Source organism: Thermobia domestica, chromosome 10, assembly GCF_964235325.1.
Source record: "Thermobia domestica chromosome 10, izTheDome1.hap1.1, whole genome shotgun sequence".
NCBI classification, from domain to species: domain Eukaryota; kingdom Metazoa; phylum Arthropoda; class Insecta; order Zygentoma; family Lepismatidae; genus Thermobia; species Thermobia domestica.
The window spans coordinates 187,945,118-187,970,127 of record NC_137463.1 but is presented as its reverse complement, the minus strand read 5'-3'; the positions used below and the strand labels follow the sequence as shown (position 1 = coordinate 187,970,127).

The 25,010-nt window shown below is 35.3% G+C and overlaps 1 protein-coding gene across 1 annotated transcript in view; it reads right to left on the bottom strand.

Moving 5' to 3' along the window:
• Window positions 1-11,086: 11,086 nt before the first annotated feature.
• LOC145662120 (uncharacterized) overlaps window positions 11,087-25,010 on the bottom strand; it is a 59,429-nt gene continuing 45,505 nt past the window's right edge. Inside the window, exons 6-7 of the mRNA XM_081727455.1 lie at window positions 22,592-22,781; window positions 11,087-11,328 (exon numbers count right to left, since the gene is read on the bottom strand). Coding sequence (XP_081583581.1) covers window positions 11,169-11,328; window positions 22,592-22,781 — 350 coding nt within the window. The 3' untranslated portion in view covers window positions 11,087-11,168. The remainder of the gene's footprint in view (window positions 11,329-22,591; window positions 22,782-25,010) is intronic.

Here is a 25,010-nt window from a genome sequence, read left to right as displayed (position 1 = left end):
TCAAACGCCGCTGTAGCGGGACAGAAGATATGCCAGGCCTTTGGTGAGGGTGTCGTGACGACGCGGACATTGCAGCGATGGTTTAACAAGTTTAAGGACGATGACGAAACTCCCGAAAACAATACGTGACAGAAGACCAACACAAGTACAAAGAGGAACTGGGACTACAATTCAGTGTGTGGAGAAACCATTCGGCAGCACATCCATCAACTTGTGAAGCACTACAAGTTGGGTCGATGTGTCTCACATATTTTGACTCCGGGCCAGAAGGCAACGCGGCAGTCGCCTGTGTTTATTTACTGTTTCGTAGCCATTTCTGGACAGGGCATTGACATGTGATAAAAAGTGTGTCTTATACGAAGCCCCACGGTGCCGTCATCATTGGTTAGTATCCCATGAACCGATTTCAAAACAGCAGAAACCAGCACTGTACCAGAATAAGGCCCTTCTATGTGTTTGGTACATCGTGCATCGGGAACTGCTACCAGCTGGTCAGAGTATCAATGCAATATCAATGCAACTGTGTAGTGTCAGCAGTTGAGCTGTGCTCAACAAAAACTCAAAACTCTGGAGCCATCACTTCTGAATTGCAAATGTGTCCTCGTTTACGGGACAACACTAAGTCCCACGTGGCTAGGATGACTCAGGACACCATTTTCCGCCTTGGATGGGAAACAATATTGCAACCACTATATTCCCCGGGTATTGCACCGTCCGATTATCACCTGTTCCATTCCTTGGACAATCATCTTAGAGGACGCCAGTTCAAATCCCTAGTAAAAGTCCAAAATGCACCTGATACTTTCTTCGTTTCACGGCTCGCCAAGTTCTACCGCGATGGATTCCATGGTCTTCCAGAATGTTTTCAGAAGGTCGTCAATGCTGATGGGGACTATTTTTGATCTTCCAGATTAGGTGACATATCGATGTTCGAAGGTGGTGGGTGAAAAAGCAACAAAACTTTTCTTGGTTACCTTCATATTTAAATTCAAGACCTTATATACAGAACCTATCTACACAAGATTGATTTTCTTTGAAATTTCACTTAATTTCTTTACGGTTTCCTGACAAAAATATTTATTTATTATTCGTGACTAAGAAAAACATAATTATTTTATTACACTGAGTAGAAATAAAAGGGAGAGCGAATGAAATTCAAATTGAATAAAATCATTGTTTCTCACCAAATTTTCCATCCTCTATGTCTTTAAAACACTTGTTAAAGCATATAAAAATATACTGCCCTTACAAATCAGTTTAGTACCTTTTTATGGCTATATTTGTAGTACCTTGTTAAAACGTATGTCTTCAAACTGTCAAATATAAATCGCAGTAAATTGTGTAATCTGCTGTCACAAAAAATATCCTATTTTTCGATCGGTATAAGGAAGAAATACTATACTATTTTTCGATCGGTATGGAAAAAGCAATATTTCTCCATACTATTTTACCATAAATTATTAATTTGCAATAAACTTTGTTACTTTTAAATGAATGAAGCGAGATAATTTTACTATGATGTTTTAAAAGCTGGTCATTTTGGGGGGGACAGGAAACCATTTGGGGGGACCTGGCCCCGATGCCCCCCTTGGCTACACCCCTGTAACAAGGGTTGCTCTTTTTGATAGTGGTGTGAGACAAGGTTCTTATATTTTGTAACGGGTAATAGTTAAATCAGCTGGCCAAAGAAGGTTACTTTTACAAACTGCTTTCGCTATATTAAATACTTGTATTCGGTTATCTTTACCCTATACATACTTCATTAATTTATCTCCTCGGTTGAATTAGTCAACTACGCATTAAATGAGTGAAGATTAACTAGCTAAGTAGTATTCGGTTGCTGTAACCGAGAGCTCAGTGTCCTATATATTGACAAAGCAACTTGGTTATTAACAACCGAATTTTGGCAATTTAACCCTGCACATTTTCTCACTGCATACGATGATAAAATTAACACAATTCTAAGCAGTACCAATTTTCTAATGATTTTCAATAAAGACATTATATAAAAATAAATAAGAAGTACGTAATATTGTATTTTTAAGAGTCTATTTATATAAAATTACCTCATATTGTGAATGTATATTATTTACTTACGTATCTAAATGAAGAATCTCTGAGTCGCAGTATAAAATTATATATTGCATAAATTTTTTGTTTTCTATTTAATAAATGTCGGAAAAAGGGGAAATTTGAGAATTTCTGGACACTATCCTAAATTTTAGTCATTATTTCAAGATCTTATGGAAAGTACAGTACCAGTACTTAAAAATAATGCGCAATAAAAATGGTTATCTGTTTCATCTGTTCGTAACCAGACGACTGATTTATACTATTATCATTGAGTAGGGCATACTAATTACTGCTTTTGACATAAGACGAATACTGAATGCATATTTTTAAATCACGCTCGTCCCTAGCTATAGGAGCTAAATACGCGGTTCTGATTGGTTGAATTTATTCGTTTCTCGCCACGTAGCATATACAGGGTGTTTCAAAACAACACCGACAACGTTTGGGAGGTGATTCCTGACACTAAAATAAGACGAAAAGTATAGACCAACCTAGGTGCACAAATGCTTTCTTTCGGAGTTATAGGCTGTCGAAAGCATGAAAAAATGAATTTTAAAGGTCCATAGCTCCAAAACTATGGGACCTACCTACCGTAGTCGGACCAAGACTTTACTTAGAAACTAATATGTGGTCTATCCAAAAATACATGTTTCAGAATCCTAAGGTATTCACGCAACAATTTTTGTGTAGGCAATTTGGTTACGGGCATATAATCTGAAGTACTCACTAACTACCTCTATAAAAATTTGTTGCGGAAGTACTGCAGGATTCTGAAACATGTATTTCTGAATAGAGCACATATTAGTTACTTAGTAAAGTGTTGACCCGACTACGGTAGGTCCCATAGTTTTGGAGCTATGGGCTTTTAAATTTAAGTTTTTCATGTTTTCGACAGCCTATAACTCCAAAAGGAAGCATTTGTGCACTCAGGTTGGTCTATACTTTTCGTCTTATTTATACGTCAGGAATCACCTCCCAAACGTTGTCGGTGTTGTTTTGAAACACTCTGTATATAGCAGAAATCAAACGCCTGCTGCTGTCGGCTCTCGTAGCCGGGCGCGCAAGCGCAACGGGCTAGTAATAATAATAGCTTTTGGCGTGGGTTCAAACCCGGTTCAAAGAAAAATTTTGTATTTTTAGAAAAAAAAATTATAACACTTTTTCATTAAAATAAGATAAAAAATAATACTCAAAAAGTGATTTATTTACGTTACACGTGCAGTTTTGCTATACGAATCCGTTGCATAAGTAGTAGTAGTAGTAGTAGGGGGAGGAGGAGAAGGAGGAGGAGGAGAAGGAGGAGGAACAGGTTAGAAGCCCCGCAGGGCTCGTTTTGTTCCACCTTGACTCCCATGATATATATTTAACCTCAGTTGCTTCTTCAATTTTCTTCTTCAATTTCAACAAAGTGGCAATTTTCTTCTATTACTATAATACACAATACATACACCAGAAGGTTTGAACAATCGCAAACTGAAATTAATCAGAAACGTGCATTTAGTTCCTATCGCTAGAGTCGAGCGTGAAAAAAAAAAAAAAAAAATATGCATACTGAATGATAGCACAAATAGCTTTCTTTATTTCTTCTCGTAACATAGAGTGCTTCATTTATTCTATTGAGTCGTCATTCTTTTTTCTTCTTCTTCTTCTTCGAATAGAGGTAACTTCTTAGAGCCAAATAACATTTTTTTTTTTTTAAAATCTTTGTGAACCTATTAACAGAATTTTATTTGCATAAAAGTGTGGGAAGTGAGATTCTGCAATTCAGTTTATTTTGGAAAAAATCAGTTGCACGTAGCATGTTAATTATGTTACGAATAAACTAGTAACTTAAATTGATGAATTGTTAATTACGTTTAAAACCAAAACAAACTCAATGCTATCGCTATATTATGTATCCCAGTAATGACCATATGGACCTTTCATCTGGCTCGCAAGCAAAAAATGAAAAATATACAATTTCTTCTTTTTATAACTCCATGTGTAGTGTAGTTGGCCTCCATAATATACCTGACTCGAGACTACCTTTTAATTGTAAAGATATTTTAACTTTTTGTTCCGTCGTTGGTGTCCGGCCGATTGTTAAATGCAGGGTATATTGAGTTAGTTTCAAATGTTCATAGCTCAGGCATGCTCCTCCAAGTTTCTGCTCGTCCGCAAAAACCTCATGAGTCGATTTGCTTATGCAAGCAGCCAGAAGTTATTATGAACCAAACTGCCATCTGCCTGTCAGTATTTCCACTTCGATATTAATGACATCTAGTTTGAGTGAACATACTATTTATATGAAATGAAAGACACTATTCCCGAGCTCATTTAGCCCCTCTTGAGAGAACTTGTACTTTTTTTTTTTTTTTTTTGTCCAAGACCGAAATAGTATTATATGTTTCGAATATGTGGAAAAACATCAGGTTTGCTTAAAGAAACTTAACGTCAAGCGACGTTATTCAACGTATCATGCCAATGAGTGTAATAAGTTTGAAAGAGAGGAGAGAGTCCAGGCTACTGCAGAAATAGCTAAATAAATAAAAAGATGTTAACAAACGTAAGTAACAACTATTATTATCACAAATCGTAGCTTTTGCTTTTAAAATTATCCTGATAGTTGAGAGAAAGGTAGTAACATCATAGTACATTACACAATTATCAAATTTACTTTCAATGTAAAGAATTGTGTTCCTCAAAAAGTAGTCCGTGGACCACCGGTGATTTACAGCTTGGTTCCAGGTGAATGATACGGAATATGATAAATATCCAGTCATATCCAGATGTATAAAATATATGCACTAGTAATTTACTTTTGTGTCATTGGAAATAAGTGTTTGAATAATTCTTTTGTTACTAGATTAGCAATGAATATTTTATTTAAAACATAAAATCACAAAATAGTAATATATAAAATTTCATTATTTTAGGTTTGTAAAGCAATTTCTGACAAATTATTTTTGTATCTACATACTCATAAAAATTACTGGTAAAATGCCTATTGAGAAACAATAGAAATATCTAATGTTGAATCTTCAAGTTGCAATATTGGGTGTTATCTTCAAAAATAAGTAGATATTCTTTCTTCTCTCTTTTTAAGAGCTACTGCAGCGTAGTCAAGTAAGAGACCCGGGTTCGATCCCCATTGCGACCAACAAAATTCTCATCCTACTCTCGTCATAATGCGGCTCTAATGCTTACCCAGCCTTTCTGCAAGCAACCTGGCTGAGTATCTTGAACAACCGGGAAAACTAAGGTGGCCGGCGAATGATCCTAATTACATTACCTACCCACTATGCGCCGAAATTAAGAAAGCATGAGAGCCTTTTCCTTCATACAGCCCGTGGGCCCCTTGGACCTGTCCCATATCATCCCGACCTGCACTTGCTGCATATCAAGTGAAAAGTATGAAATGATCAACCAAGGAAAAATTTACACTGGTAGAGCTTGCTGATAATTTCTCATGATGAAATGAAGTGATTGTAACAGGTATTCTGTTCTGGAACATTTTTTCCTGGGAAGGAGAATAAAAACTCCAGGAATGACATAAATACAAGTTGGTTGATTGGTTGCTTTCGAGCTCTTAGCACCGAGGCTGCACGAGACCTCGATCTACACTTTAAGGTGGAATCTGAACCACCGTATTGCGTTCAAAGTTTTCAAGGCTGTCCCACCGGGAATCGAACCCGAGATCCCGTGCACCAAAGGAAAGCGAGCTAGCCACTGAATCAGAAGAGAAGGCTAATAAAAATAAGAATAGTAGTAGTCAGAACTGTGTAATTGTCTTGTATTACCTAATAGAGCTTTTGCAATACGTGTACCTGCTAGTAACATTAAGACTTATCATTAAGACATACTAGAAGACTAGACATCATTAAGACTAGTAACATTAAGACATACGAGAAAATACAAGTAATTATGTGTGTATGTTATAACTAAAAACGTTTAACTGAGGTACGTCTTAATCCTTTAAGAGCTTCTTTTCAATTATTATTATTATTATTATTATTATTTGTAGAAAATATAATTGAATTTAACTTTATTTTCCACTTGTAAGTTTCATATAACACATTTTGAGCTAAAAACGAAAGTTTAAAAAAGTAACTTCATTGCACAAATACAATTGAGGAGTTCTACGTAATAGGGGCCCATACCGGAATAGGCCCTTTTTAGAGAGATTGCATTTTTAAATTCCTTGGTATTAATTGTATACATCTGCAAAATTTCATTCCGATATCTTAAGTCTTGATGTTACTACAGTGAAGGAATAAAGGTCATCGTGAGACGAAAGCGAGTATCTGCTGCAGTTACGTTGGTGAGAAAGTTATTTGAACAACGTTGAACATGTCACAGGATACTAGCACTAGTTTGCATGAGTTCGTTTATAATCCGAAGATACAGAAAAGACAGTAAGAAAAGGATCCTAATGTAAAGAAAGAGAAAAGGAAGTTAAAAGAAATCTGTACAACCATTAGTGGCAAAGATATTCCCGAAAAGCAATTTGCATTAGTGGACAGGTGTTGTAGAGGTAAATGTTGCAAGAATTTAAATGCTGGGGAACAAGAATAGTCGTTTGCTCAATTTTACGAAAGTGGTTCAAAGAATCAGCAAGATGCTCTGCTGTCAGACACACTACAGAGTAGACATACAGAGCCAAGAACGAGACGTACGGAGTTTATTCCCTCTTCTGGACCCAGATGCTGTTGATTGGTATGAGGAAGTGTTCTGTCAAGCCCAAACCGTAAACGAAAAACCACATAACGAGGAGGTAGAAGATTATCCTCAGGAATATGTTTTACCAGTCCTAGATAATGCACAAACTGTTTGTAGTGTCCAGGACTGTTACATGTCCAGTTTCTACATAATAAATTGACTACTTTAATGTATTATTGTTACACACATATATTGTTCTGTTTACTTTATACTGTGTTCCTTACTTTACAATTACGTTTCCTTGTTCGTTTTCCTACAGTGTATTACACAACTGCTGTGATACTTATACGCGAGAATCCTGCAAAGTCGTTCTCTCTAAAAAGGGGACTATGTAAGCTTTTTTTTTAAAAAAAACATTCATATTTATGTTATAGTGAAATAAACTGTCAGTTTCTTTGTATTTTGTAGAAGAAAAAGAATAAATCTATGTTTCTCTTGTAGGGTGCACATGTACAAACGTTAAATAGAAGATATATCTATGTTTGAAATGTTTACAAGCAATTTTCTCAAAACATGGTTTCTCGTTATGGGCCCTTATTACATAGAATTGTAAATCTTAACATTATAACGTAAGCTCATCATTAAACCCGTCTTTCGTATGTTGTACAGAGTCGAGTTGTGATATGTAAGCCTACATAGATCAATAAATATATAAATAGAGCTTGAAGAGACTTTCCTCTTCATATTTCCTAAATATTATTTGGATAATACTCAAGAACGCCAGGGACAACACACTCGCGTACGCATATACCTTCATACCTTTGATATTGCAACCGCTGCTTCTGTGGACCACAGTTTGATACTGTTGAGCAATAATTCTTATCATCAGGCTTAGAGGGATCTGCTTGCATATTGGATGACCTTGATCTCACCATTTTGTGTTAAGCACGCTACTAGCGCCAAATAGGAAGCATGCAAACTTAATACTGTAGAAAAGTTTTATTTAAGTCTGGATGTAATAATAAAACATCTTTTTTTATTTTTTATTTTAATCTAACAAATGTCTTTTCGCAGTCTTCATTCCATGTTCACTTCAGTCCCCTTTGTACTATATTGTGTAAAGGTCTATCATCTTCTTCGAATTCTTCTATGAAAAGCTGATAAAACTGAACAAATCCTAGCCAACGTTGGTCAATTTTAATGTTGTGTGGACGAAGATAGTTTGCGATTGGTCGAATTGCAACTTCAGTTCCTCATCCTTTCTTATATCTTTATCTGTTATTATATATACATCTTTATCTTTATTTGTTATATATATATATATTTTCTTATGTTCTTAGAGAAGGAGGGTTTTCTGAGATTGAGAAGTAAACCACATGACGAAAACATTGCAACAGAATCCATAAATACGTAAGAGGTTGCTCAAACGCATCGCCTATCATTTGCATGTCATCCACATATCGCACTAATGAATCTCCGAATTTCTCAGGAGGAATAACTTTCTGTAGCTCTGCGTTCATGGCAAGAACTCTAAGACATTACTTTAAATTTCCATTGTGTTTCTTCAAATGAAAATGAACTGTACTTCCAGGAATCAGGATATAATCTGAGAGAGTTACGCCAACTGAGGGTTGATACTTTGTAGTTTGAAACTTTAATAGGGTGTGGCCAAAAATCTGGAACGGGCTAAATATTTGAGAAACCGTAAATGCAGTCGATCCAAAGTCAATTGGGATCAATGTTGGTCGGAGGGGGAAACATTATTACGTGGTTAAGGTTGTCATTCGGCCATCTTGGTGGCCGCCATATTGGAATCAACTTGTTTGTTTTAAATAACAACATTCTCGTTCGAAGAGAAATCCAATGATAAAGTTATTTTTCCAAAATCTGCAACTGTTTTGAAGTTGTGAATAGATTTAGGATAGGTAATGTGTGAAATGTGCTGTGCGATGTTTCGAATTGAAGGATAAAGATAAAGTGGAAAACAAGCTTTGTAATATCTCACATTAGTATTCTTTAAAAAACAAGGAAAAGAGAGGGCTAACACACATGAGACAATTATAATCACATGACATGTTCAACATGTCCACCGTTCCTTTGTATGCACATCCTTAACCGTACGACCCATTGCTCACTTTGCAATCTATACGTCAAAGGTATTCAAGTAAGAAAAAGAACGTGTAACCCATTCAGTGAACATTGACGGCCAAGTCAGAGGAACGCCTTCATACATATTCAGTAAGGTGTAATCAACGACTTTTAATTCCAGAATCAGTGAATAACCTATTATACTGAGATATAAAGCTCAAATATTTGAATCTGTTTGATTGGATGAGGGAACGAACCCAGGTTTTTGACTTATCGTCTTACATTACCCAGACCTTTCTCAGGCCAGTTACATACCATTCTTACAGATGGTGTACAACAAATTGGATTATTTGCAATATAGCACAACTGACTTCTGTGAGATATTCGTTGTCTACAGAATGAGCACAGAGGCCATAGTGGCTCAGTGGTAGAAAGCTCATTTCGGGATGGGACCCATGATTGGATTTCAACTCGCGCCAAGTTAGCTTTGTGGTGGATGTACACTTTGTGCGTCGGTTTTCCGCCGTTCCTTTTCATTCTCTTCATTCCACAATGTCGTTCATTATCATCAATGTTTCCCTTAGCCTCAAAACATAGTCGCGGGACATTAAATTCAAATAATAATAAAAACAATGGAAATGAGCACTTCTAACAATTGAATTAAGTATTACTTTCTTCAAAAAAAAAAAAAAAAAGTGATTAGCAGCCGATATTTGCAGGGAAATAAATCATTAAACAATTACATTTCTCATTAAATAAAACAGAATTATTGTGTGATTCATCATCGATAAGAAGGAAGGTTAAAGGAGAGGTTGAATGAATAAGTTTCCCGTAACAAGGTTCTGCTGCACCTGATACATCGTACCAGAATATTAATTACGATATATAATTTATGTACTTCAGTTTGCTGGTGATACGGCATATCTCGCTTTGTGTTCCTCAGTAGACCGAATAAAGTAACATTGCAACCAGCAATTGATAAAATGTTCCGTTTGTGTCTCAAATGGGAACTTCAATTAAATCCGTCTAAAACACAAATGACGTATTTGAACTTAAACGCAACAAGTACTGCTTAACACGAAATCCAGAATGTTTAAATATTACATTACTAGGCTTGTCAATACCGTTACAAAATAGTACCTTGGTGTCACATTCGACAAACATCTCTCTTGGAACGCTCATCTTTCCAATTTACAAGCTAATATTCGCCGTCGGATCAACTTGTTACGCAGTTTGAAACGCACTAATTGAGACCTTAAGACCAAACTCGTTCTTTATACATATAAAGTTTTTGTTCGTCCTGCTCTTACGCATGGACATGTCGCCTGGTTGTCAGCTGCACAAAAGTTTTATGACAAGCTTCAAGTTCTGGAGTGTCATGCCTTACACCTTACTTATTCATTGCCACCACGCATTCCGACTCCGAGATCTGCCGTCGTACAACATCAACACCCTTTTGTCATATGTACAGCCTCCACTCTCGCTACATTCAACCCCGCATATCAAACGCTCATCCGATTTTTCATGAACTCTTAGACCAGACATCAGCTTTACCACGTTATGCTTATCTATACCAATAAATCATCTTGTTGCTATCCACAAACGTGAGCAGACCGCTGTTTTCTATAACACCCATCATCGCATTTATTGTCGCCATCCCTTCATTGATTGCATGTAACTTCATCAACACTCTTTGTCGCTAACTAACAAGGCTCCAAGTGTATAAACCCGTTCTGAGTAGCCCCAGAGCAGAAGATTAACACCCTTGTCTCAACTAACATCCTACGTACTAGTGTTCCCGCCCATCTTCAAATGGGAATGAAACTGCACTTTAAAAAATTAAAGAAGTGCCAGTTGTCAAGATAGTTTGTCAAATGTGGTTATAGATCTTTACATTGCTAGGAAGTTTCAGAATTATGCTCTTCATTTAAGAAAGAAAGAAGCAAAATCAAAATCAAAAAGCCAGAGAAATGAAAACAATGAGCTGCAAATAAGAGAATGTCCTTTATACCATTATATTCCTCCTTATCGTTATCTGGTAAAGTGAAGCTTTCTTAGGGCTGCTAGAGTATCTTGCAATATCTAGGTTTATTCTTCTAGTTGAATAGATACGTTTCTATGAATAATGAAAAATATTATATAATGTGGAATTATTGCATCATGACTGTAACAAGCAAAATATTGCAATTGCATGCAAATTGACGTGTAATATTTGAAAGTGTTAGAAATTTAGAAAATGCAAAGAATCTGCTTGTCACCATTTTCCCTTAGAATTATACTCTTGGTCTAAAGTTTGTCTTCTTATTTTATTTAGTAGAAGAAATTCATATACAATATGTCTACGTCATTATTTTAAATGAAAACTACTATCATTGGTGGTCTTCCAATGCAGGACACTTTATAGAATTGAGAATAGCATTGATTTTGAGTTCTCCACAGGTTAGTATCCGAACATCTCGCTCTGGTTTCTCATAGTACGTGTTTTCTGCTTCAATTTTGAAAAGTACGTCCATTCCTTCTACAACACGTCTGGAAATAGAATAATAGTACTCAATTGGTTTGTTTCCAAATCACAGTTAATTGCTATTTATTCCAAAAACACAGGATATATTAAAATATTTGAGATTGTGATGTTCTAAAATGGATCATTTTTGAAGTATTTAACTTCAGCAAAAATGAAATGTATTCGAACTACGCAAACAAACAAGGTAGTCTATATACAGATGTGATCACAAATCCTAGACGATCTTTCACATTTAAAGTTCTTAAATGTGAGCTTAGATTATTTCCAATTTCCACAAATTTGTTGAAAGGGAAACACATTTTCCCTTCAATTTGTGAAAAGCAGCAACACAAGTGCACTCTAAACTGTGAACTCCTTTGCTTAACTTCTATTTTTATTATCTGATAAAACACATTATCTGATAAAACACACAGAATACAACATATCTCTTCCTACACGGCATGTCAATGTCAACATGACCACACTTGAGATAGAATTGGATGCATTAGAGTTTAGCGTTTATTTCAGAAGCGAGGCTATATAAGATGTGAACCTACAGCTTAACGTAGCGTCTAAAAGGAGCTTCCGTCGGGAATCAAACTCTTGTCGTTCGTTCAGAAGACGCATAGGCGTGCCATATAGCCACGAGAGAGCTCAGTGAAACAGTATTATAAAGTACTTTGTTGAATTGTAAATCGGATGTAGAGATTTTTTTAAGTTTGTGTATGTGTGTTAGAGGTCTGCCCGGGCCGGAAATTTTAGCCTGGGCTCAGCTCGGCCCAAAGGCCCAACCCGAATCCGAAATATGTTTTAGCCTTTAGGCCCGCACCCGGTTCGAGCCCTTGTGGTAATTAAATGGGCCCGAAATAAGCCCTTATTACAGAAACTTAATAATTGACGCAAAATTGTATTTTTATTTACAGCAATTAGAGGTTTAATTTTGGAGTTGTGCTTTAAAAGTTCTTCAGAAAGGACTATTCAATAAATATCGTTGTATAGTATATCTACAAAGTAGGTCCGTAAAGGCCCGAGAAATATGGTTGTATATATAAAAATTTACAGCCCAAGCCCAGCCCGAGCCCGAAGTGATACATGCTTTGTAGGACCGAGTCGGGCCCGCGGGCTCGGCTCGAGTCTGTGCAGACCTCTAATGTGTGTGTATTTTCATAAGCTAAAACCAACAGCTGACTGGCATTATTGCATTAGTATAGGCTGATTCATTGTTCATATTTACAGGAAACTTTTATTAATTTATATTCCTTGGCTGTAACCAGCACCTATATATCGTAAGTCCATCTCAAATCTGACGTAACATACTTCATCAAAGAGAAAAATGGGCGGCATAAATCAGTATGTTCAGAAAGTCTCTGCATTCTTCTGGTGTGACTGAGGGAAAAATTGTAGATTGAATATAAAATCCGTGCTAAGTGCCTAAAATGGAAAAGTCGGTTTAATGTAAAAATGTGGCCTATGTGCCTAACACTACTCAGTAAAAAACTGGCTATCTAGTATTCACTTTGGTAGTAGTTCAAATAATCCCCAGAAGAACGCGCGTGCCTATATGTCCCATCAGTTCTGAATAACATCTCGGCTGTTTACTCAATATTTTCGTTCTGGCACTTAGCATGGATTTTATATTCAGTCTACAATTTCTCAAACAATATAGCTGGATTGCGAAAATGTTCCAACCTAGGTTTATAGGAAATCAATTTCGTAATCGCTCGTACCAATTGCTACACATAATTATTTGCATTTCCTTGATTATTCCCCTATCTGGAGAGCAGATTCTGAATCTGTGTTGGAAATCTCTTAAGGTGGGGGTACAGCAATTCTCCAACTGCAGTTTCTCACCTCATATAGAAAGAGAAACTGCCAATTCTACTGAGGAACGAGAGATTTGCCCCGTTTCCCAAACAGCCGACTAACAAATGCCATTAGGTTTAGAAGAAGTGTGCGTGGTACCTTAAGTTCTAACGTTTCTTGAGATAGGCAGGGCTGGAACTTAGCATATCTTGTTTTCCTGTAACTCCCACAAATGGGTTGGGCTCTACAGCGTTGTGGTCATACAGTGTGATTCGGTACTTGACGATACTTCTGGATGTGGAAATGAGGATGTGTGCTTACCTTAACGCTGTGGCATCAACACTGGACATCCCAAGAGACTTCAACTCGCTAGAGGAGCTCTCTCCACAGTAGGTATAACTGTGAGATTGGCTTCGACTTTTCGCACAACGGGCATATCAAATTATCCTACTTGTAACATGGGTCTGTAGCGATCACCCTAGTCGAGAAATCTGCAACTAAGCTGGGTGGAAAATTCACTGTGAGTCAATCCAATCAGTGATAAACTGAGAACCTTCTCGTATCAAGCTATGCTGATTATCCAGTCTCACTGCCCTGTGTTCTGGTTTCAATAGTGATGAAATTCGAAATGTACAGATAATGGTACTGTATTAGCATTGATAGCGGTGAGGTCTTAAGTATTCATGTATCTACTGTAGCATGGTCTGTGGTCTATGGCAATGGAGTGGTAATCACATGATCATTCCTTTCAAATCGCACGTACGTATATCCTTGATTATTTATAGCTTATATTTGTTATATTGACGTTAGTGTATATATTTCAGTGTCTCCCAACGTTTGCAGGTGAAACTCCTGTAAAATGATGAAAACGTGCTTGATACCAATGCATTTCCATTAGCGGGTTATTGTCTCATGGATATAAAACTCTGATCAGGTTAAAGGGACAGAAGAGAAAAATAACTTGTAATGTAGTTGATTGCTGAGTCGCTAGAAGAACCGCTTCATAGTGAGAAGATCCATAGTCAATTACCGATCACCTACATACATATTTTCTCTGTCTTCACTTTATACTTCAGTATTTTAACGCATCTAGCACTTAGCTGGAAAACTGCTATCTAATATGCTAACGGTTTCATAAGACATTTTTAACAGATACCAAAATGCTCTTTAAATCTTCGAAGGCATTGGTCAAGCGGAGGACAAGAGTAAACAAAAAAGCAGTGCAGCTAATATTTCAAAAATTACAACAACTATATTTAAATTGGAAAATATGAAAACGAGTCTTGTTCATGTTAACTATCTCTTATTCCTTGTTTCGGTTTACCTCATCCATGATCTGTTTATCATAGTTACAAAACGTTTTATTTTAATTCTGTCAACCTTGTTGCTATTAATTTTAAACCATATGTTCAGATAAGTATACACTACATAGAGTGCTCAAAAACGAGTGCTGAAAGTTGCGGGTATTGCACTATCTCAAATGTTATCTGAAGCCCACAGAAACGTATACAAGACGTAAAAAATATACTGAGATGTATTCAGACAATGTTCCGCATTTCTCACATAATATATTCAGGATTATTAAAATCTGCACTTATCACGAAAATGATTCAAGGTTGAATATATATATATATATATATATATATATATATAACAATATAATGTAGAAAATATGCTAATACCTATTTTTAAAATCAGATATCAAATCCATACGATTTTGATAATATTAACTTTGACTCATCAGCCGGACCTCTCGCACTTCTATTTCCAATAATAGAGTATCCAGCGTATTTCATTGCCCAGTTATGATACACATACATGTTTTTAAAATCTACATCTGGCATTATCACGTAACGATCGCTCTTACAATTCTTTTTCCAATATACAATTATATATATATATATATATATATATTTATAAGAGTATAATCAAATTTGTTTATCAAAATAAAAACCATTAGAACCTATGCACTTTTGCCAACAACAAAATAAGTCCATTGATTCTGGTAGCATAAAAATCTGGAACCTATACTTTAGAACCGAAGGGGCTTCCGACTGCTGCTTGGTTATTGAACACCTTCTTCTACAGGAAATTGCCTTTGCACTTGGAAAAGTGCTAATTGGTGGGAGATGGGTCTGGTGAGTAACCTGCTTGAGGTAGAGTTTTGTATCCTAATTCTTTAATTTTTTGTGCAGTCATTTGTGAAACATTGGTCTGGCGTTCCCGTATAAAATGGATCTCTTTCAATTGACCAATGCAGACCGTAAATTTTGCAGTGTTTTAGTACATTCTGTCGATTCCTGGCATACTTCTCTGATGTGATAGTTCCGCCAGAATTCAGAAAGTTGTAATAAATGATTCCAAGCGTTGACCACCAAAACAGCGACCATTACCTTCTTTAGATGGAGCTTCAACTTGGGGAAATGCTTTAGTGCCTCATTGATCACCAGCCACTGCGTATAGGGTTAATTTCTCGTAGCATGTCACAATGCTATCAAGAAATGGATATTTTTTGCTCAACGAACAAGTGCAAAGCAGACTTCGTATCGGCGAAGTGTTTGGTCTTCGTTCATGTCGTGAGGCACCATGATTTCCATTTCTGATTTCCCCATTCTGATTTTCCCATTTGATACAAATATTGAAAAACTTGAATGGTCAACATGAAAAATCTCATCTGCAATGTTGCTTTGTGTGGGTCTGCCTAAATAATGACTTTGAATTCTTCATCCTCAATTGTAGAAATACGTCTAAAACCCTCCTCATTCTCCAGGTGGTTGTCTAGTTGACGAAATTTTTGGAAATAAATTGAGCTGTACGTTCACTGATAGTCCCCCCCTGACCATATGCTTAGTTGATATTGAGAGCAATTTCTGCAGTTTTACATCTCAATTTGAACTCATGAATTAAAACTATAATCGATAGTGTGAAGTTGTTTTCTGTAATCAATTATGCATCCCAAGATATTCCATCTCCACTTTCACCTCTCTACTAAAACTATAAGTGACATAAAATAAACCACTACCGGTTTTAATGGTGACCACTATAGAGTAGAAACGATATAAATATCAAGAAACGGTTTCTTGCAAACAACGAAGCGTTCCACGAAGATATTCCATCTCTACTCTAATCTTTCTATTAAAACCGAAAGTGATAGAAAACTACTAAAACTTCTAGTTTCAATATTGAGAAAATATCACACCATACAAACCAAACTTCCTCACGTGGTGTACACGTAGTACTACCACTTATTATACAATAGATAAATAAAGATTAAAATGTTTATATTTTCCTTCAGAGTTCAGCATATATTTTTATAAGAACTTGTGGCTGTGCAAAACAAAAATGTAATTTGTGAACATGACTTAGTATAATCTATTACTGAATTACACGATGCACAATTTACTATATCATGTAGTTTGGATTGCTATATTGTATCTCGAATCTAGCTTCTAAAGATATATCCATTTAGTTATTATACTTATCAGTGCTTTTATTCCTGATATATTGTTCTACGTGTTGTGATTGGCTGTCTAGCAAGAAATATTGCAATTTTTTAAAACCTCAGAAGAATGTGCCGGTACTGCATACTATTGCTACTGCCAGTAAAAAAAAGCACTGTCATGTTTATAAATTAGGTATGTATAATGAATTACACACTAGAAAACAGTTAAAACATAATCACAAAGACTAAAAATGAACACTATAAGAACTTTCGCTAAATGTTTCATCACATAGGGAGGAAGAGCACTAGCTGTAAAGGATTCAGATGAACATCATGTTAGATTGTATAATCATGTAGTCACGTAATAATGTTACCAGATTGAAAGTAAATGAAGTTTAGTGGAGAAAGATAAAACTAATGAGATGGCTGGGTCAGTAAGAACCAATCAGACAGCAAAGGAATGAAGAGAAGAGAGAGAAAAAAAGAGAAAATTTTTGCATAATCTACGAAAAAAAGGATTGAAACATAAAACAAAGGCATGAGTTAACGAGGAAACTACAGAAAATAATAAATATTTTCAAAATGAAGGCTAGTAAATTATGTAATGGTATTAGCGTTTTACGGAGAACAAAACGTTCAATGATGAGACAAAATGAAAATGAAATACAATCTGTAAGTTTCACGTCCCACGGTTATGCCGGATAGACTGAGAAATGAATGAAATGGTGGAATGAAGAAAGTGGGAGGAAAGGAGAGAACCACGAGAAAACCCACAAATACGGTGTTTGTTCACCACAAAGTTCACTTGGTGGTTCACGAGCTTCTAAGTATAAGTATCACGGAGAATAATATTTGTATAATTTTAGTTGCGGTACTGTTAGCACTGCATTCATGGTCACAAACAGCACTGTCTGGTAATCTTCTTGGAAGAAAGAAGGAGAATCTTCTTGAAGTCTTGGAAACATGATTTAATAAACTAAAGATGATGAACATCTTATCAACTATTACATTATTACTTTCAACATATATAAATAAGATAACATATGAACAATTATCATTAAGTATATAAATAATTAAATTTTATTTAACATTGGAAAAAATTTTAAAATCTTTTTTCCAGATGATAGCTAGGTTCTACTGTAATCTTAAGGAACTTAAACATTGTGCAAATAACAATTAATCAAACTTCACTAATAACGCAGTTAGTTATTGGTGAGCAGTGTGTTTACTAAGAACACATCCACTACCATAAAAAGATAATATATCATATTTGGATACAAAGCATTTATATAGTCGAAATGAATTATATTTGCTACTTTAATATAACACATGTAACAAATAATGGATTTCTGTTATAAATAGTGTAATTAAGTTGAAGATAAAAAGTAAATATTCTTATGTGCTTAAAACTCACGTCGATTGATCAAATCTGTACGTTTTAGGTTACTCTAGATCTTTATTATTAGGTAAGGAAATTTGGGGTAAAAGATTTTTCGAAGGTTTTTCTTACGAGACTGAATTATTTGTTGATAAGGTTGAAGGGATCCTTAGTTGGAAAGTAGTAACGAACGGACGACCAAAACCCATTGTTTCCAGTATTGGTAGCCTCAGCGAACTCACCTTTACTTTGCTTAACTATCAGCTCCACCCCTACGCCGAGCCTTTCTCATCATACCTCAAACAAAAGTGACTTCCTTTTTCATTATTTGCTCCGTCACCGAACCTCTACTTCTAACACCATCCTAATCACCATAGATGTAACTTCATTATACACCAACATCCCGCTTAAAAAGGGCCTAGAAGATTTTCAAACATACAACCCGAAATCCACTACATGATTCTTAGTCCAACTTACACAGCTTATCTTAACCATGAATAATTTCACATTTAAAATTAAAGTACTATCTTCCAATAAAGAACACTACCATGATAGCCATATTATATATTACTTGCACAAGTGCCCATTCTTCACACGTGAAGAATAAGATGTAATAAATATAAAACCGGGAATTTGCATATTATAGAAATTGGCCGGTTCTCCCTCGAGAAGCGATATTTTCAAAAACACTGAAAGACATCTTCGCTATAGATATATAGATAGGGACATTTAAGTGTTATAGAAATAGAATCCTTTCACCTCTTAGGAGGAATTTTCGAAATACTGAAACACATTGTTGTGTTTTTATAAATTTGAGTAACTTCAGACATGGGAGCGTATACAAATGCTTTGCAATTTACAGAATTCACGATAGATTTTATCCCTATATGTAATGTACACGAGACTTCGTAAGCCCAATGAACAAAAAGAAGTAAGCCCACTCAATACTTATTTATTATCAGAAGCACCAAATTACATCAAGCAGATACACAAATATATCAATACAATATTCCATAGTTCTCATCTCATTCAGATTCTTGATCCACAAATATTTCAGACACACACGGGTCACAACAGATTTAGCTCTGTTTAGTCCAAAAACATCCGAATATCTCGGAACAAAGTATGACTTACTCCGCAATACTTTTAATCAATGCGGAAATAACCATCTGCAACACATGTAATCCTTTACTTTTAATTAAGGGTTTACATATAAATTTTCATACCTCCAAATTGAATAAGTCCTCACATTACACATATTCTGAATAAAGAACCGGTAATTTGAATGTGATAGAAATAGTCCTTTTTTCCTCCTAGATGAGGAATTTTAGAAAACGTTGGAACATGAATTCCTTTATCTTAAATTAAGATCTCATATTATGAACTTCACATCAACTTAAGGGAATTCTCACATTCAGCACTTTCTGAATACGGAAAGTCAAATTTAAATATTACAGAAATTAGGACTGATTTTTCCCTTAAGAGTGATACTTTTGAAAACGCTGTAACACGTATTCTCTTATCCCTAATTAAGACTTTAGATACCGAATTTCATACTAAAAACCTAATCGAATTCCCATTTAGCAACATACGAAAAACATTCAGCATCTTCTGAATAAGAAATCGAAAATTTAAATATTACAGAAATTTCCCCCTTTAGAAGCAACATTTCCGAAAATATTAAAAAAAAAAAAAAAAAAATCTCCCTTCTTAATTAAAAAAATAATATGCAGCGAATTTCAAATATCTAATCTAAGCAAATCTTCACATTAGGCACATTCTTAATAAAGAAAGAAAAATTTAAGTGTTATGGAAATGATCCATCTTTTTCCCCTTAGGAGCGGAATTTATGAGAACGCTAAATTCATTTTAGTTTTATTAAGAGCTACTTTAATTAAGAATTTATACGCCAAATTACAAACCTCCAACTTAAGCAAACCCTTATACTCAATATTTTCTGAATATACAAAGGGAAATTTGAGAATTATAGAAATGTTTGCCTTTTTGTCTTTAGAAGCGGGATTGTCGAAAATGCTGATACACATATTTCCTTATTTGTATGCAAAGTTTCATAGTTTTAACTTAAGGGATTTGTGAGACGTGGTCAGAAAATTTGAACCTTCTTTACCCATCTGAGGAAATGTGTTTCAGAAATTTCTTTCTTATCTCTTGCTTCCGTGACAAGGAGGGTATTCTGCACAAATGTCACGTTTCTGGCTATACTAACGCCGACTGGGCGATGATGAGTGGGTCACTTCTACCCTTTTATATAATAATATAGATAAACTATTAGTAGAATCGCTGATAGAGACCAATAACACTATGTAACCCACATTTTGTCCTTGGGTTGTAAATGTTGCTTTCCAATAATGTGTGATGAAAAAGACAGAAATGCGATATTTTAACTAATGAACTTTGGTTTTGCGACTTCCACGATGAAATATGTGTTTTAAATTAGCAATATGGGCTTTGTAATAGCGGACGTCTTTGAGGTGATACTTCGGATATTTTTTCATCTGAACTGGTTACACCTTGGAACTGGATGATTACTGTAACACAACGAAGCAAGAGTTTTAGCGAAACTGTCAGGTCTTCAGGTATGTATATGGAATTGTTTTCTTTCATCAGACTGTCAGTTATATTGCCATGCTTATGTATGAAACAAGTATTGTACGTTTTCATTTAGCAAGAATGCTAGTTTAATCTGTTGAAGCTTTTGAAAATCACGTTGGAAACTTAGATCTGTTCCACAGTAGGTTTACTAGAACAAAATATATATATAACAGTGTTGCCAACCTTTCGAACTATCACATTTTAATGACTGTTAATATTTCGTATGGCAGACGTATGGTGAACTCTGTTTCTTATTTTTTCATTAGAGCATTTTCGTAATTGTATGCAAGTATGTACATTCAAGGTACAAGGAAAGCATCAGATGACAAACATGTACTTATGTCCTCTGTTTCAGAGATAATATCAAAGTTGAAGCATTCTCCTAACTCATTTCGCTACGCTTGTGGCGACTTCATAAAATGCAGGGGAAATCATTTCACATTACAATCATGTTCTAAGATGTGTGAGGCTAGCAAGCCATATTTTGGAATGTCTGTTATTGATCTGGACAAACCATAGCCACTCATGTATTGCGTGAATACTTCAGAACCTCGGAAGATAACTATTGAATGTCTCTATTAAAATAATATAATCCAAGCTTGTCTCCTGTATTGCTATATGCTTTGCGTTCCTCAATGTTTATATTGTTGTTGTCTCTAAAGTTTATTTCATTTACTTTACAAATGTAATTTGAACGTTACTTTATATAACGTTTCTTCTATTTTGACACAATTGTACAGAGAGAAGAACCAATGAGACTTGCAATACTACGAATTTGGCGACAACCCACAAACCATAATGGCTCCTACTAATTGCTATTTCTGTATGGGAAACCTAATAAAACGCCGTCATGGCAAGAATGTACCACCAGTTATAGATATATCCTTCCTCCATGGCTTCCGTTCCATACAGTTCTCAGTACCCTGTACCCTCTTCATCTGAGTGACAGAAAACATCAGAAGGACAGGAATCTTCAGAGACTGATGAAGGTACACAAAATGTTGATTACAAAGGTGATGATCAGAAGACAAAACAGGATAATATGAATGGATTGATCAGAGATATAGAACTCATTTAGCTAACTGCAAACTTATAACTTCTAGGCTGAAACAGTGGAATTTATTACATGAGTCGGTAAATATGACACTTCAGAAGTCACACCACAAGCCTTTTTTCATGTTTTATCTCTGTGCAAGATTACTGTGGTTCTGTAATGATTATAGCCGAGAAGTTAAAATACATTGATATCCACTGTAACCCTAACGAGTGAAACATGTTCATTGCTAGTTTCTGTAAAATCAAAACTGCACTGCTTCAGAATGGGAATAAGTATCTGTTTCTTCCGTTGGCTCCCTCTATTCATCTGAAGGAGGAGTAGCCTACAACGTAAAGACAGTACTGCAGGCCTTGTCTTATGACAAGTGTGGATGGAAGGTGATCGGAGACTAAAGTTATCGCAATCCTAAAAGGTTTGCAGGAAGGTTTTACAAAGCTCCTTTGCTATCTTTGCCTCTGGGATAGCAGGGGCACCAACACACATTAGTGCAATAATGGTTTGCCACTACGAACAAATTTTACCATCGGTACCCTAAATGTACTTCAAAAAGGTGATTAGGCAACGTCGACTAGTCTTACAAAACATCAGGGTTGCGAGTATATCAAAAATTTAATGACAATTTTGAAAAAGTAACACTATTTTCATAAATCATTCAGCTCTAGTTTCCCCCTTGTGTAAAATATTGGAAGATAATATACACCAATTAAAAGCCTGTTTATTTCCTAATACAACAAGGTACAAATAATTTTTTTTGTACAAAATCCAATAGAGTTATGTGTTTGTAACTAAAAGGCGGAATATTTTCTTTTAAAATAGCATAATTTTAAGGCTATCTTTACAAAACCAAAGTTTCAGGCAAACAAATACTGTTTTCGGTCATGGTCAGACTGTATGAATTGGAAAATAACCATAAGAACCCAAGGACAAACCAAAGGTTAAAATTCCTTAGATAGTGTAATTTAATCCTACCAATATATGAGAAAATATAACAATTACCCGAAAGCTACGTATCTAGTGTCCATCCACGGTGATTTCTTCAGTGTGATATAAAATACTGAAGAGTTCGTATGCCTTCCTTCATTGGACATACCAATAATTCCAGCCTTGTCATGTTTAATCGCAAAACATTCATCTTCAAATGTTGGACCATAGATGGATCGTGCTCGGTAGTTTATGTCGTACAAATCTGAAATGAACAGATCAATAAATATCATAGCTACTCATTAACTAATAATAATAATAATAACGTCGATCGGTCAAATATAGCTCTTCGTCAAAATCAGATAGTAGTACATATTCAAGTATATAAATACCGAAATAAATAAAATGTTAACTTAACACACTAAGAGTAAAAAAAGTGAATGACTGGACCGTGACTCGAACTCGAGATTTCTGGTATACCGTGCCGATGCGTTAACCACTACGCTACCTAGTGGGGTGATAGGTGGCGTAGTGGTTAGCGCATCGGCACGGTATGCCGGAGACCCTAGGTTCGAATCGCGGTCCAGTCATTCACTTTTTCACTCTTTGTGTGTTATTGAATTCGCACCAACAGAGGATCTGGTGTGCAAAATAAGTTTAAATCGATTGTTTTATTAATATATAAAAGAAAACGTTAGCTTACCTATTACAGCATTGAATCAACCACAATTTACATGTTGACCGCTAATCACATATTGTGTTGTTCCTTGAAATGTGTGAAAGTACAATTACTCTAACGTTACAAGGCACGTCCAAAAAGTAAGTTTCCCCAGGGTGGCAAACACAAAGAAGACACAGTGATGTTGAAACATTTATTGTCACAGATGCAGCGCAGGTGACACTTCGTTTCAATACATTTACTACCGGAATTCGAACAATTGTTATTATGTACCGTATTTGTATTCTGACATCGTAACCGCCTGGAAATGGAACCTTTGTATGACAACCGTTTGCAATTGTTCATTACTATAAAAATGCTTACCACATAGGAAATTCTTGAGGTGTAAGAAGATATGAAAATTGCTCGGAGCAAGATCCGGACTTTAAAGCAGGTGAAGCCGATCTTCTACAGTCGTTTAACTAGGACGTGTGTGACCACCCACCGTACAACTCGGATCTTACTCAGGATGATTTTTATGTTTTCTTACACCTCAAGAAATTCCTTTTCGGAAAGTATTTTGATAGTGATTAATTGCACGTAGCTGTAATACACTGGTTCCACTCCCAGAGGGCTGATTTTTGCGACATCGAAATTGTAACGTGCAATAGCTCGTCACAATTATTTATATTCTTTAGAGTTTATTTTCAGTCTTTTATGTTCTGTTCTGCAGAGTTCATATTTTTGTCTTTTTGTATTTTCTAAAACGATTTTTTTTTTAATAATGATATTTAGAGCTCAAGATTCTCTGTTTGGTTGAGTTATGTAACGAAGTAACCAGTCGTAAATATTCGTGAAGTTCCAATTAGGAGTTTAAAGTCTCGTTCCCGTGTGGCACTGTAGATTGAGCTTACACTTGATCTACAGAGAATTTTGTCTTTTCATGTCGAACTAAAGGTTTGAGCATGGGAAAGACAACATCTAATTGTTCCCGCTAGCGTTAACATTTAATAATTTCGTGGTTCGAATGCCTATTTTTGGATGCAAGTATTTATGACTCACGTCAGAAGAGCTACGAGCAAAACTTGTTTTCTGTGATACGCAACTGCACATTGAATTGAATTATCGAAATGGGTCTGTTTTCCTGTTCTATTTTTCTTACTTTTTACGGTGCTTAATTTAATCTGGTAAAAAGCAGGTTAAATTGAATAAGTGAAAAATAGTTAATAATTTCATAATTCAGTTATAAAAATGTTGACCGTTTTTATTAAAAATATTACATTACTTAACTGACGTTAGAAGTTCAAAACTGTTTATGTAGTTAATCTATAACCGTGCTCGTGAAATTAGTACATTTGTTTTAAATAGTTTTATTTAGCGAAGCTGTAAAATATTTTACACTAAAATAACTAGTGCAAATGGTTTATTAAATAAATAAAAAATTAATTTTTTTCAGTAGCATTCAATCATTACATTGTCATAGGTTGTTGTAAACATACTGCTTTTGAATAATTCTTTGCAAATTATCGACACTAAATAAAAATAGTAATTTTGAAGATTGCGTAATAATAATAAAAGTGGTAATTTGTTTAATTGAACTATAGTTGGCCTACCATATTGTTAGTTAAGCTTACTTATTAGTAATTTTAGTTAATTTCTTATTTGTTAGTAAAATTGTTAGTGAAATAAAATTAAAGTACAGGTAATTTGGCAAGTCAGGAGGGGACTGTAAACGTTAGATTAAATAAGGAATTCGTAGCACTTTTAGAAACCAAATTCTAAAATATTAATAAAAGTTTGAAATCCTTGTTCTAATTAAAATCGGGAAATAAATAG